Genomic DNA, 15,279 nt, shown 5'->3' with positions numbered 1-15,279 from the left:
ACAGTGATTCCTCTATCCATGGTATTTAGACTCCAACCAGGCCTGGCAGGGTCGTCATGGCAACTCGGCTGTCTGCGCGGCTGAGCTGAGACAGGATTCCCTTAGTAACCGAGGAGCCCGGGAGATGATGCTTAAAATAATCTTTTATGCCCAGGCAGAAATGCCTTTGCAGTTTTATTAGCCACGAAGCATCACGGGGCATGGCTTTCACTCCCACTTTATTTCAAAATGGAACAAAATGGCTTTTTAAAGCAGGAATTTCCAACGCAGGGCCAAATGCTGTCTTCACTCCAGGGAGCACACATCCCGCTGCAAGCAATGAGCCTCACCGCTGAGTTTCTGAGAGGAGCTGCTGGTCACTATTATATAAATTACTTTCAAATAGACCAGGCGATCTCTGGCTGAAATCACCGGGCTCGATCTAATCTCTTTTCTATTTCCTATTGAAGTCTCACCCAGTTTCTCAGGAGGGCAAATAGTTACGCTTGGCGAGGCTTGAACGCGGGGGCCACTTAGGCTGACAGCGCTTACCTCTGTCACCCTTCCAGCTCATATCACCTGTTCGATTTTCCCTCATCTGCAAGGTCTGCTTTCCGCCTGCCTCCTCCATGACAATCGCCTTGTAATGGCAGCCCCGGCTGTGAATTCCTCTCCTCTCGTAGCACTGACCCTAGGCCCACGTGTTCTTACATGGTCCTATTCTCCTTATTATAAGGAGTGAGAAGCCTCAAGTTTAGAACCGCAGTCTTTGCGACAAGACTGCAAACTCTTTAAAGGCAGGGTAGTACCTAGTTCTTCAGCTCTCCCAGAAAGCCTGCATTTATAATAAGAGCTCCAGAAACAGTTGGAAATTTTAGTGGGGAACGTTGCAAAACTATGTGACTAGACCAAAGGCCACTGAAGTGTACACTTTGAAAGGGAGAATTCTCTGGGATATGCATTATACCTCATTAACCAGAAAACGAAAACTCTGGAAATCTGATGTGAAATCCTGGAAGTGGCCAGAATTCCCACACCAACCAGGGTACAGGCAACACCAGAGCCATTATTTTGTACATCGTGGGGTGTATAGCTGGGGTGAAAGGGCTTGAACTTGAGTCACCAAATGTCTAACAGAAGGAAAAAGGCCCTGTCCTTCCTATGGACATGTTCCTTCCTCCTCCTCCTCCTCTACCGGCAAGAGGAGAAGCAGAGGACTTGATACATCCACATAATGGCTAGCGGGAAGCAGTCTTTTTTTTAGAAGTGGGGAGGTCTGGGTTCAGATCTTATCACTGCTGTTATTTCCATGCACCCATGTGAATCCCTTAGTTTCTCTGAGGTTCTTCATTGGTTAAATATGATTAAAAAAAAAAGTGCCCCTTCCCCAGGCAACAGTGTAGATTAAACAAAATGATGCATGCATCATTAACACAGTACTTGGCACATAATACCAACAAAACAAGTGCTGAGTACTTTTATTGTTAAAAATATTTATATTCACTTTCTGCTAGATATTACAATGATCACAAAAAATCTCAACTCATCTTTTTTTGGACTTTCCTATTAGTATTTTCTCCATGAACCATTTCATCTTGACACAATCATGCCAGATTCCTAACAAGATGTTAGGGGATCTCTGCATCATTCTTTAGCCTCAGTTTCCTTTATCTCCATGTCTGCAGATTGCCTCTTAAGACTACAGAGATGTAACATGTACAAGAATTTTGTTACATTATGTAAAGACACCGTAGTCATCCTCGGGAACCAGGGCTCCTTTCTGGACAAGGTGTTCATGCCAACCCCACTCCTCTCTCTTCCTTCCATCTCCTTCCATCCTTTCCTATCTCCTTGGAATTCACAATCCCCAGTCCAGGAGCACTACGGAGAATGCCGGATAAGAGTCTGCAAACTTTGCCTTAAAGGAAAACATGCTTCTTGAAAAGAGTTGATCATGATGGGGATAGTCATTTGTTTGAGAGAGTATGTGTTCTCCGGAAACAAAACTACTGTTGTACCGTAACAGTAGTAATACTACTGAAATGAAAATGCTTATAACAAACTTAATTGTAAGGCCGTTTATTAGTGTCTGGTGTGACCTAAATGTTTTGCAAATATTATTTCACTTAATTCCCAGAGTACTCTGAGGAAAGCACTGTGGCCAGAGAGGTTAGGTAAATTGTCCAAGACCACATATCCAGTAAACATCCCTAATAAAGCCACGGACCTGTTTCAGTCTGGTTTAGAATCTGGGTTTCCCAATTCCCATTCCATTTTTCCAGTCTACATGATGCCAGGCCTTTGGTTTGCTGTTTTGGATGAGTGAAAGAAGTTTTTTTTTTTTTTTTTTTTTTTGTCAAATGTCTCCTTGCTTAAGCTGTGGCCAGCAGGAGAGGGGAAAAATGATCTTTAAAGCAAAATATCAACAGATTGGAAGTGTCTAATGCAAAATGTCATTTTGAGTGTGCAAGTCCTTCTGCAAAAGGGAGTTTGGGACTTGGTCAGGCAACCAAATAGAATATATTAGAAATGGATTCCTGGGGGAGTTGATTTTGTCACCTAAACTTGGTGTAAAAGGGGCACTCCTGGGCAGTGGGGAGGCTTCAAGCAGAATAGTTTCTGGTCATGACAGATGCTCTCTTGGAATCAAAAGCAGAATGGCTTTTCTCAAGGAGAAAAAAGTCAAGGACAAGGAGCCATTCTCCCTCAGTGTTCCCTCAGTTTCCCCCGCCTCAAACTTCCAGCAAATTTAGAAAACACCTTCATCACCATTTCCCTCCCTCTTCTAAGAATGTGAGCGAGGTTGGATCGTAATCTCTCCATTGTTCCATGCGTATAAATCTGAGTACTCTTACTCCTCGTCCTGAAATGGAAGTATAGTGGCTCATCATCTAATGAGTGTCAAAGGGCAATTGTAAGAAGTGGCTAGATATAGAATAGCAGGAAGGGACCCAGTGGGCCTCCCAGAAGTGGAGGAGAGGCGGATGCTAAAACTGCCTGTCCTTTTGTCCTTTCCCTGCAGTGGCAACTCAAATAATTTTATCAATCCAGGAACAAATGATCTGAATCTCCTGTTTCTTCTCCATCTCATGTAAGAAGAGAAGTAGAGGCTGGTTGAATATTCATTTCATTCAGCAAATATCCAAGGACTTTCCTTGTTCCAAATCCTGTATTCCGTCTGCTATCTGTGTGCTAAATCCTACAGGGAAATCAAAGATGAACCTCTTCTCCAAGGCCTTAAGTCAGAATACTTACAATAAAATATTAATTGATAAGTAATATCATATTAATCTAGATACCTCTCTTCCCTACAAGAGTTCCGCGACCAGAAAGGCATCAAAGAACTGAGAACTGAGTTGAAAGATCTGAGCTGTCTTTGTGGCTGGTAGGAATAGAAAACAACACCTGGGCAGCACTGCCTCCCCTGTCTGCTGCCCTGCCATCCTCCCTGTCTGCCCAAAGTCAAGCTACATTAGAAATCTTTGGTTGCAAGCAACAGAAATCCCACCTCAAATGGACTAAATGAAAAGGAAATTTATGGGCTTTGGTGGCTGAAAATTACGGCGACAAGGCGAGATTCAGGGGCTGACAGATGTCACCAAGTGGGGAATCATACTTTTTGCTATTTTACCTCTTAAAATTTCCTCTGTTTTGGCCTCATTCCCACTCGGTGGGAGGATGCCTTCCTGCCCATGAAGCTTCCTATCTTTGAAGCGCAGCCACATCAAAGCAAAGTTACCCTATGCCGAGAATTCCAGCAAGTCCTGAGTTTGGATTTTTTTGCTGGGCTTGGGTTTCATGTTTATCCCTGAGCAGGTCACTATGATGAGGACTATTCAATGCTGCAGGGTTTTGCATTTTTTTAGGCTACCTTTATTATTATCATGATTATTAGTATTATCATGCCTTTGTCTTCTAGGCTACCCAGCTTTCCTGGTATGCTATAAATAATGACTTGGAGCCCACTTTCTTGCACCATTGAACCCAACATTGTAAAGATATTATCTCCTTAAGTCCTCACAAGAACTCTAAAAGGTAGAGGGTATTGCTTCCATTTACAAGGGAGGAATCTGAGCCTCAGAGAAGGTAACTCAATTTAATATTCCCTGGGAAACCTATTTCTGCTTGACACCAAAGCTCTCGCTCATAACCAGCATGATTCTCCTTCATTAGAAGGGTCAGGCCAGCTTGTTAATTACCCTTGCTAGAATGGATCAACGTGCATCCTAGGATGAACTGAGACCTGCAGAATGGCAGCTCAGCTAAGCATGTTCTGATCCTGTGGATATTAAATAAGGAGACATAGAATGTGGTGGTAATTTCGGGGCCGTGGTTTTATTTAATGATATTTTTAGCCACTTTCAATCCATTTGATTTCTATTAAACTCTAAATGAATTAGTTTCAATTATGAAATTATTTTCTCAGCCTAATCCAGTCTCTCTGGGTGTACGTATTTTTAATATCCCACACTCCGGTCCACCTGGGTTTGACATTTGGTGCTGATTGCTTTCCTTGATGCAAGGATTTCAATCCCAGTGGATCCCGGCTTGTTGCCAAGGATTACCGTTGGATTGTTAATGAATGCAGGAGGTACTTCCTTCAATACGTGAGAGAGAAGAAAAGATCTTCCTTTTGAAAAACCCCATACCTTTTAATCATCTACAAAAGAACTTCCTTTCTTAGAAATCTCATCCCGGCCTTCAGGTTGGGAGCAACACAGGGGAAATTGTGTCTGTGCATTTTGGAGCGAGCCTGCCAACCTTGGATTCTGCTTTCAATTTTACAAAAGTGAAAATTAATGAATATATGTACACTTATGCATAAAGGGAAAGGGCACTCCATAGAGATGAGAAATCAGTTTAGGGCTAAAGCTATTTTTTTTCTTTCCGAAATTCTTGGGTAAGACTAGAGATATTATTCATCAGGCCAGAACTTGAAGCTGTATTTACTTTCTGGGGAAAAGTATTTTTGTGTTCTGTCAACAAGGCTGCAGTTTTTGGATCTTCTTATGCTCCCAGGAATCAGAAACACAGACAGGAGTAGAATGGCGGCCTGGTGCTCCTTTGTGAATCCACACTGGGCTTTTAAAATAGAAACCGCTGTAAGTTTAATCAAATAGGAAAGGCACACAAAACCTCAGTGTTCTTGGGTAAACTTCAGAGTTAGATTACTCACCCTGAAGACCCAAAAAGGTCAGGGTCCCAAGCAGAGTTACAAATCCCAACATTTCTTTGTGGGGCTCTGAGTAACTGCAAATGGCAGAAGAACCTTTAATGCCACAGTATGACGAAGGCTTAGATGTATTCTGACACCAAAGAAGAAAGGAGAATAGGATTGTGGGGATAAATGCGTGGTATTGTTGGTGAATATGAAATTTCTGTAAATATTTAATGAAGTATTTCTTGTCCTCCAATGACTTTTTTATTTATTTATTTATTTATTTATTTTTAAAGATTTTATTTATTTATTTGGGGGGGGAGCAAGCACAGGCAGACAGAATGGCAGGCAGAGGCAGAGGCAGAATCAGGCTCCCTGCTGAGCAAGGAGCCCAATGTGGGACTCGATCCCAGGACGCTGGGATCATGACCTGAGCCAAAGGTAGCCGCTTAACCAACTGAGCCATCCAGGCATCCCCTCCAATGACTTTTTAAATTAATGATGCATTTTATAATCCATGAGTTCTCAGCACAAATAAGGTATCTGGTTTTTTGTTTTTTGTTTTTTGGAAATTGCACTCTTTTATTTTCCCCAGTTCAGTAAGATAAGGTATCCAGTTTTAAGTATATCTTTTTCACATTAAACTTTCCTTTGTTCCGTTCAAGTGTTCAGGAATGCTTCCCTGAAGTAACTGGAATGTGTTCTTGGCTTGACTTCATGGGGTTCAGCGCGGGAACTGTGTCTGTGGTGGGGTGGTGGGGAGTGGGGGGTGCGATATGATTTAAAGAAAAATTCAGCAGCCCAGAAATGTGTTAATGAGATTCAAGTCACAGGAGGTGATTAGTAGAAGAACCCGGAGCTGGGTCCAAGGGGAGCAGTGAGGCTACGTTCCGGAGGGCAGACCTGGTGAGTGGCTGGTCTGCGGGCTCATCTCCTCAGCTGGGGTATTAGAACGTTTGTTTTGTTTTGCTTTACACTGAGGTGAAATGCACATAACGTAACACGTACAACAGAAAATCATCCATTCTAGACTAGAAAATTGAGGGACCTTCATGCATTCACTCTGTGGGGCACCACCGTCTCTAAGACATTTCCATCACCCTGTTCTATTGGGGGTTTTAATGAAAGGCTGGAGAGGTCTGGAAGACATCTCGGTTATGTAACTGCATTATGTAAACCTTAAGGCACTGGCTACATTCTCTCGTGTGTTAAGTGTGTTGTCCTTAATGGTGTTTGCTTGAAAATCTGTGTTAAACTGAGGATCTAGGTGTAATGCAAGTTGACTCACCGGAATCGAATTTGTGCTCAGCAGCTGCCTCTCTCAGAGAACCGCAGCGAGGTTCCACCATACACCTTGTTGCTTCCCATCAGAATGTACCCCCTTTCCTGGTTTATCCCTGCACGTTCGCGTCATGAATTGAGCGTCCATAACAGGACGCCAGGAGTGCAAAGGTGGGTGAGACAAAGCTGGGCTCAATGGGAGAGACTCAGTTCTAGTTGGAGAGAGAGGTTCTGAAGGAGGTATGTAGGGGTGAAAGGAGGGAAGGGACAAGAGGAATACTTGGCCAAATCCCAGCGCTTTTGAGGGGAGCTGGTACCTGAGCTGAGAGTTCAAAGTTGAGTAGAAATCAACTGAGTGAAGGATGGCAGGGGACGCTTTAGGAAATGCAGTGAGAAGAGGTCACCAGATCACAGTATGAGGTGGGGTGGCCGATGTGGACAAGGATCAGACAGCGGAAGGCAGATGCGTGCTGTGTTCACAGATGGGAAAACTGAGACCCGAGAGATTATCCAACTCTTTCGTAGCAAGGGCTGAATTTGGCTCCACTTACCATGGCTTGAAAACACTGGGTATTTCCACTGAACCACACTCAAGAGGAGGGCGCAGAGTGTAGAGATACTTAGAAAGTAGAATTGTTTAGGACCAATTTGAAGGTCTAGTTCATGTGTGGGGCAGAGCGGAGGATGACACTGTAAATGGCTGACGGGTTTGCTGTTTCTTTTCACACGTGTCCCTCCCTCTCCCCCTCTATTCTTCTACTTCTAGTGTTGAAGAACATCTTCATGAGGAAGTCTTTAGATAGTATAGGTCTTAAATGCTAAAGCATTAATATGTGCAATGAGATTCCAAAGTTCTAGAATCAGAGGGCAGCTCTAGGTTGTGAGCAGAGTGGATGGACACCATCTATTTTCCCTCATGCTTCTTTCAAGTCTGACCCCCGCCAAGCCCCACCCACTCCTCATCCTCATCCTCAAGCCAAGGGCAGGACTGGTATTTACCAAAGCTGGAAAGACCGAAAAAAGGAAGTATTCAAAGAGATTTAGAATGAGCTCTCTGAGCAAAGATTTGGAATCAGCTAGTATTTTAACCACCACTCCTTGACCTCGTCTATATTCTCCTTCTGTCCCCGTGGCCAGCTCTCATTTACAGTTCTTGAACACACCCCATTTCCTTTTAGAATCATCTGGAAATATCTTGCATTCTCTCTGTGGCAGGCACAATGGCCTCCCAAACTCCTAATCCCTGGAACCTGTAAACATTTTCTATTTCATGACACCAGGGGCTTAGCGGATGTAACTAAAGGTACAGGTCTCAGGATAGTGAATCCTGGGTTACCCGGGTGGTCCCGTCTAATCGCATGAATGCTTAAAAGCGGAAAACTTTCTCTGACTGGAGTCAGAGGGATGCCACAGAAGTCAGAGGGGCCATATGGAAAGTGTGGGAGGGATGCGGAAAGCCTCTAGGGGTCAAAACCACTCCCCCTCCCTCAACTGACGGCCAGTAAGGAAATGGGATCTCAGTTCTACAATGGCACCCAACCTCCTGAATACACCTGGAGACAGATTCTCTCTCAGAGCATCCAGTAAGGAATACAACTCTGCGGACGTCTTGATTGCAGCTTTATGAGGCCTTAGCAAAGGACTTAGCTATCTTCCTGGACTTTGACCTACAGAAACTGTGAGATAATATATGTTATATATGTTGTTATATATGTTGTTTTAAGCCACTAAATTCATGGTGATCCATAATGCAGGAATAACAAACAAATATACACTTTTTCAAGTGGTCTAGAGCAAGCAGTTCTCAAAGTGTCTTTCCCGGAGGTGTTTCCCTGAGACCCTTCCAGGGAGTCTGTAAGGTCAAAATGATTTTCATAATAATCCTAATATGTAATATGTCTTTTTCACTGGGTTGACATTTGCACCAATGGTGCAAAACCATTGGCAGGCAAATTGTTGGAATCTTAGCTCCCATCAAGAAGATAGTACTACACTTGACCAGTGGCCATTTTATTTGTCGTTGTCACACCTTGCAGGAAAGAATGTATGATTTCATTTAAGGATGTTCTTGATGGAGCAGAAAAATTAGTATTTTATTGCGTCTTGACCCTTGAGTCCATGTCTTCTTCCTATGTGGGGTGACAAAAGGCAAAGTGTGCATATGGAAAGAGCTATGGCGGTCCAGCCAAGATGGTTGCCTCAAACAAAGGCACGTGTGCCTTCGTGTTGTGACCTGAACCTGCTGCTTCTTTTTTTTTTTCCCCCCCCCCACAGAATGCCATTTTTCCCTGGGGGGAAAGAAAAGACTGATATAAACTAGAGTTACTCAGATGTGGGCATTTGGGAGATCCTTTCTTGAAATTGAATGAAATGCATCTGTCACTTCAACAAAAACAACTGACAGTATTTGTTGCCAGTGAAAACATTTGAGCTTTCCAGCAAAAGATTAGAATTTTGGAAAACCCGAATCTGCCACTATAATTTGACAGATTCTCAATACTTAGTCTGTCTGATGAGACAGGAAGATATAATACAGCAAAACCATGTGAGTTTTTTGGTATTGTAAACTATGTAAGCATTGAGAACATCTAAATAAGTGAGTGGATCAATATTTCCCAAGGGACTAATGCACACTGCTAAGAAGTCATGCATGGGTAAAAACATTAAAAATGCCAGGAAGGGTTTATTGATATGATTTCATATTCCACATTGCAACTAACCTTTACGAAGCATGTTGAGATTTGGTGCAGTGGAAAGAGCACTGTTATCTGAGAAGCCTGAAAATACTCTTCCCCTTACCAACTACATAGCCATAAATTTTCTTTGTTGTGCCTCAACCCAAACATCATTTCACAGCAGGGTGAATGCAGAAGGGGAGCTGGCTTTTATTAAGCAAGATGTACAATGTTGCTGGCCTCACTATTTTTGGTTGTTAAAATTTGTTTATTCATTTATTCATTCATTCATTTTTTTTTGTAATCTCTACACACAATGTGACATTGAACTCACAACCCTGAGATCAAGAGTTGCATGCTCTTCTGACTGAGCCGCCTGGGTGCCCCGGAAATACAGTTGTTGTTGTTTGTTGTTTACTTTATTTTGAAATATAGATTTTTAAATAAAAATATTGTATTTATGTTAGGGTATCATGGGTTTGTTATTGTTATGGAAAAGAATTAATAAATATTTTGAAAATAGCAAATATCGATAGATATAAACCACAGAAATAAAATCTCTTTGGGGTCCCCAAGAATTTTGGAGTGTATGTTATCTACTGAGGCCCTGTGAAGGGCAGACCACACATGGGCATAGTCAGTGATTGCGTATTTGCCCTCCAAGCCAATTTAAGCCCAGAGGTGTTTCTTCTATGACTCCTACAGTTTGGCCCTTGTAATATTTAAAACAATTGTTGAATCCTGAATGAAGTTATCATATTTACAAATTGTGAGGTTTTATGTGAAATACCACATTCTCCAATTCTCTTGGGAAACTGATGGGCTGGTTGCATTGGGTCCATGGTTGTGCAGGAACACTGTCCCCCTCACCCCCCCCCCCCGACCCGACCCGCCCTGCCCAGAGCTGGATCCTCTTTGGGACACATGTTTTCCAGTTTCTCTCCATCCTCACCACACTCTACTCTTGATGCCCTTTGTTTAAACCTGTTCCTCCTCAGTTGCTGACATTGGTCACTCAGCTCCTGGGAGCATTTGTGTTTGTAATATCAGATCCACATGGTCTCCTTCGTGGCAGGAAGTTGAGAAGACGTGGTTGAATCCCGGGTCTCCTCCACTGATTCCAGGGGTATGTTAGTTACATCACAACAGGCCAAGAGCTCACATCAAGAAGCTAAGATCACCAGATGAGACAGAAATTTCTGAAATGGAGGCAAAGGTCATGTTTTAAGCCTCATTCTCGTGAATGTCCCAATTACGTACTGCTTAATAGGGCAAGTAGATAGGTATAGTGCCTGGAGGGCAGCTGAAATTGGGATCAGGAAATGGGCTCAGGAGCCAGGGTGTCTGTGTTCAAATTCTGGCTCGGTCTTGTGATAGCTGTGTGACCTTGGGTTAGTTACCTAACCTCTGTAGGTCTGTTTTCTCATCAGCAAAATGAGACTGGTAACACCATCTACCTCATAGAACTGGTGGGAGAATTAAATGAGATGATATACAGGAACCACTTGGAACATTACCTAGCACCAGTAAGCCTTCAATAATTGTTAGTGACTGTTCCTATTGTTCTTCTGAGAAGGGCTTCAGTCTGGCTGTGAAAAGGGAAGGAAGCTGCCAGATGTTCTGGCCAAGCAAACGGGACTCTGTCCATGTCACCCTATCTCATAGGTCCAAGGAATCCTGACATGAATGTAATAGATCCCAACAGATAACTGAGAATGACACAGTGCATCATTTTGATTAACAGCCATAGCCACTTAATTCACCTGTTAAACCGTCAATAGATGTGAGATCAATCATGAGGCACATTAACAAGTTCATTCATTCATTCACTTGATTAGTCATCTTTTTATTCATTAAATATCTACTGAGTGCTTACTATGTTCTAGGCCCATCAACATGGAAGCTCGTGTCCTGGTTTGGGGTTGGAAACCACCATCAGATAATTCTGTACAATAGGGTCTATGTATTTTAATCCCTTGTTGTTAAAAACAATATCCTTTTGTTTCTATGGGACTGTGAAAGAACTAGTCCTAATCTGAGGGCATGAAATAATCCACTGTTAGAGAATTGCTTTGAAAAGAGAAACAAGACTATCACTCTCAGAAAAAATTCTGTAAGTACCCAATTTATTCATAAAACAATACAGTTTAAATATTTATAATTTTTTTCAGTTGTACTTTTTTAACCATCATTCCCAAAATGTTGTGCATTTGGCTGACATGTATTTGCAAGGTTAAGATCTATAATTATAACACTGGAAATCATACAAGTCATTTGATTTGCTTATTAATATTTCCTCCCGCAACAAACAACAAACAGATATTTTGCCTTGTGATTTACTTCCCTATCTCTCTGACCAAAAGTAAGTTCCTTCTTGTGCCTTTCATACTTGTCCATTTCTCCAAGAGAACAACACACAAGTGAAACGTTCTTTCTTCTGGTTCAAGACTGGCCAGTTCATATCCACGCAAAACAATGACCCTAGGCATTTCCGCTGATAGATTTTGCTCTCAGGAGTGATAAAAAGAGGCAACAAGATGCCCCACACTAGGCTTACAGGTCAACTTGGTGGCCGGGTTTCTGGGGAGCCATACCGCATGGCCAGTTTCCATGGTTGTGGTCCCACCAAAGACTCTTTGAAGTCATTCCTCGGGATTGACATAAAAAGGGAACCATTCCCTTTGGGATTGTGTGATGTCCCCTTTGAAAGGGGAGAGGCTGGCAAAGAGGAACACTCCCTAGTCTGTTTAAGGAAGAGTTGTGACTAGAAAGCAGTGAGACTGATGTGGGGTATGCAGCTTCTGGAGTCAATCTCACTACTTTCTAGTCCCACCTTGGAGACAGGTGGGACTTTGTGCTACTGGCAGGGGAGAAGTGCCCTTCTCAAGCAGACTAGGTGCTTCCCTGTGTCAGATGGTCTCTGGACAACACCATAGAGTCTAGAACCTCAGAGCTCTTAAGTGTGGACTGCAATGGTTATCACTTGGGACCTTGTTAGAGATGCAGAATCTCGGGCCCACGCACACCTGTTGCACCACAGTCTGATTTGTAACAAGATCCTCAGGTATCTGGGTGCACAGAAAAGTCTGAGAGGTGCTGGGCTTGGTGCCCCAGATCCACCTCTAGAAGACTATGTCTAGGTGAGTAAACCTCTTCTTCAATAAAGAGACCATTCATAGCAGGGAGGGATTATAGATAACAATTGAAAAACAGTGTGTGTGTGTGTGTGTGTGTGTGTTTATTTTAAACATGCAAAATACAGTCCATGCATCTGCCATTTTGAAAAGTCTCTCATCCTATAGCAGATAAAACCAAATTATGTTTTGGCTATCGACTTTCCATAAATGTGTCAAAATGCTTTACAGTGTAAAGATAATAAGAAATTTAGCAAAATTTCAACAAACCTGTATAAAAAATGGATACAGATAACATTTTATTTCAAGGCGACATGCTGTAATGTAAAGAGTAAGTTGTAATTATTCGTGTTTCTTTGTAAAAAGTCTTTAACAATACAAGAGCTTAACAGATCCAGGCCTCAGGGCTACACATGCAAAAAAAAATGGTCAGTTAGTTAAAAATCACCGAAACGTGCTATTTTTTAAATGTGTACGTGTGTGTGTGTGTCTTTTTAAATACAGGAGTAGTAGAAGTATTAAATATTAGCAGGAATAGTATTTCAGAACTCTGTAAAAGTATGTGTAGTTCACGGTGCTAGCGTCCTGGAAGACTCATACATTTCCGATGAACATTTTGGCTTAATCCCTTTGCCATTGTAATAGTCCACAACTTGATTTGGGACTTCAGCCAACACGCTCTTTGCCAGGGCAGCTGGAGATGCCTGGAAGGAAGAAGACAGCACCGTGACTTTGGCACCTGGCCCAAGGAATCTGATCCAGAATCAGCTTAAAGGCTGCAGTCTTACTCAGAGCAGCTAGTCTCTCCCTCTCATTCATTCATTCAGCTGGTATTTGTTGCGCATCTACTCCAAGCAAGAGTTGTTAGATTGTTGGAAAATGAACCTTTGATTTCCTAGTTATATTTTCCCATGCTTGTCTCAAAATACAAAACTATTCACATCTGAAGATGGGTGAAAGTTGGGCGGTGGGATGGATTCTTTTTGAGTTTAGTTTCCAATCTGCATTCAATTCCAGGCACTGTGCTAGAGTTTATGGGTCTGTGGTTCTTGCCATTAAGTGAGTTATAAACATGAGAGGGGAGCCTGGGGTGGTCAAAATGAACACCGCCGTGAGACTGAACACAATACATGCTACAGACCAGCAGTATCACCTCACACAGGAGCTCAACAGAAATATACGACGCTAGACCCATCCCAGAGTTATTGAATCATAATCTGCATTTTAACTTGATGCCCTAGGGTGATTCCTATGCATACTCAAATTTGAGAAGCACTGCTCTAGAGTTACAAACACCCTGGGACCAGAGCGCAGACAATGAAGATTAAGTCATCTTAGAGGAAATCACACCAAGCTTCCAAGGGGTGGTGGTGTTTCAGTTGGGAATGTTTTAATATGTAGAGAAGGGGAATGACATTTGATCATTCTAGGTACAGTGAGTCATCTGATGGGGCTAACGAAAGTGTGTGTGTGTGTGTGTGTGTGTGTGTGTGTGTCTGCGCGCACGCTGGGGATGCAAGATTTTGGGGGTATTCAGCTGGACAATAGGCTTGAGCCCAGGTGACAGAGTGTTTTAAATACCACTAATTAATGTAGCCTTTATTCTATTAGCATTATGATCCCACTGCACGATTTGGGGCAGAGGAAGGTGGAGGTTGGTATTCTGCATGGACTCTCGAGTCAGGCAGAGCTGGATCTGACTTCTGGCTCTGGCCTCATTATTAGCTATTATTGAAGTTGAAAACTCGAAGCAGAAACACCAGTTAATGAGTGTTGGAGATTCCTCAGCAAAGGAAAGAAAGGGCTAGACAAAATGCCCAATGGCCTGGTTTCTTGCTCTTTCCTTCCTTTTGTGGCTTGCCACTCAGCCATTCGACTTGGTTAAGCCCCAGTGTTCTTAAAGACACAACAGCAAGAAATAGGGATTGGTTTTATCCTGCCCAGCTTTTAGGAGTCTCAAAAAAGAGACACTTGTCTTAAAAACAATCTAAAAACATGGTGAGGAGTTTTCCTAAAGTGACCCCTAACATTTTGAAGATGTCCTAGCATGTTGGGCACTCGGCATTCATCAATGCTCTTTTAGTTTATAAATATCCGCTCAGAGTTTCGGTTAGATCGTGGTCCATACGTACACTGGGGTAGCTATGAAAGTACCATCTTCTCTCTGATCACATCTCATATAAAGGCTAGAAAGCCAAATACTTCACTTCCCAGCCTTCTTTGCACCTAGGGATGGCCATATGACCCATTTTCTTTCTTTCTTCTTTAAATTTTTATTTTAAGAAGTCCCCACACTCAACATGGGGCTTGAACTCACAACTCTGAGATCAAGAGTCACTCACTCTACTGACAGAGCCAGCCAGGCATCCCAATATGACCCAGTTTCATCCTTTGAGACATAGGATGCTTCTTGGAAAGCTTTTCTTTCTTGGTTAGAGGGGACAGACATGGTTGGTTCTGTTTGCCTTTCCTCTTCCTTTTTTACTTTGAACTAGAATGTAATTCCTGAAGCAACTGTTTTATCATTGGGGCAGACAGCAAAGGAATCACCAAGTGCTTGCCCTGATACTATCAAATCACTGAAAAAAAGATGTGGGCAGCTACCAGTCCCTAGCTTCTAGTTACATAAGAACAACTTATTTGTCTTTATACAATCTAGGGTTTCTCAATTTTGGCACTATTGCCATTTTGGGCCAGATAATTCTTTGGGTGGGGAACTGTCCTGAACATCGTAGGATGTTTACCAGCACTCCTGGCCTCTACCCACTACATGCAAATAGCACTCCAAAGCTGTCACCATCATAAATGTCTCCAGATGTTGCCAAAGTTGTCCCTGGTTAAGAACCACCTGTGCAGGGGCCACCTGGGTGGCTCGGTGGCTAAGTGTCTGCCTTTGGCTCAGATCATGACCCCTGGGTCCTGGGATCAAGTCCTGCATCGGGCTCCCTGCTCAGTGGGGAGCCTGCTTCTCCCTCTGCCTGCTGCTCCCCTGGCTTGTGCTCTCTCTCTCCCTCTCTGTGTCAAAAAAATAAATAAAATCTTAAAAAAGAAC

General features: G+C 42.8%; 1 protein-coding gene across 2 annotated transcripts in view; it reads right to left on the bottom strand.

Moving 5' to 3' along the window:
* Positions 1 to 11,202: 11,202 nt before the first annotated feature.
* CPNE4 (copine 4) overlaps positions 11,203 to 15,279 on the bottom strand; it is a 577,619-nt gene continuing 573,542 nt past the window's right edge. For both annotated transcript variants that reach the window (XM_082719255.1, XM_082719256.1), the window contains one exon: positions 11,203 to 12,931. In XM_082719255.1, the coding sequence (XP_082575381.1) occupies positions 12,797 to 12,931 (135 nt within the window). In that variant the 3' untranslated portion in view covers positions 11,203 to 12,796. The remainder of the gene's footprint in view (positions 12,932 to 15,279) is intronic.

The sequence above is a fragment of the Mustela nivalis genome (genome assembly GCF_964662115.1).
Source record: "Mustela nivalis genome assembly, chromosome: 1".
Lineage (NCBI taxonomy): Eukaryota > Metazoa > Chordata > Mammalia > Carnivora > Mustelidae > Mustela > Mustela nivalis.
Note: the sequence above shows the minus strand (reverse complement) of the source record. Positions and strands in the feature narration are given on the sequence as shown.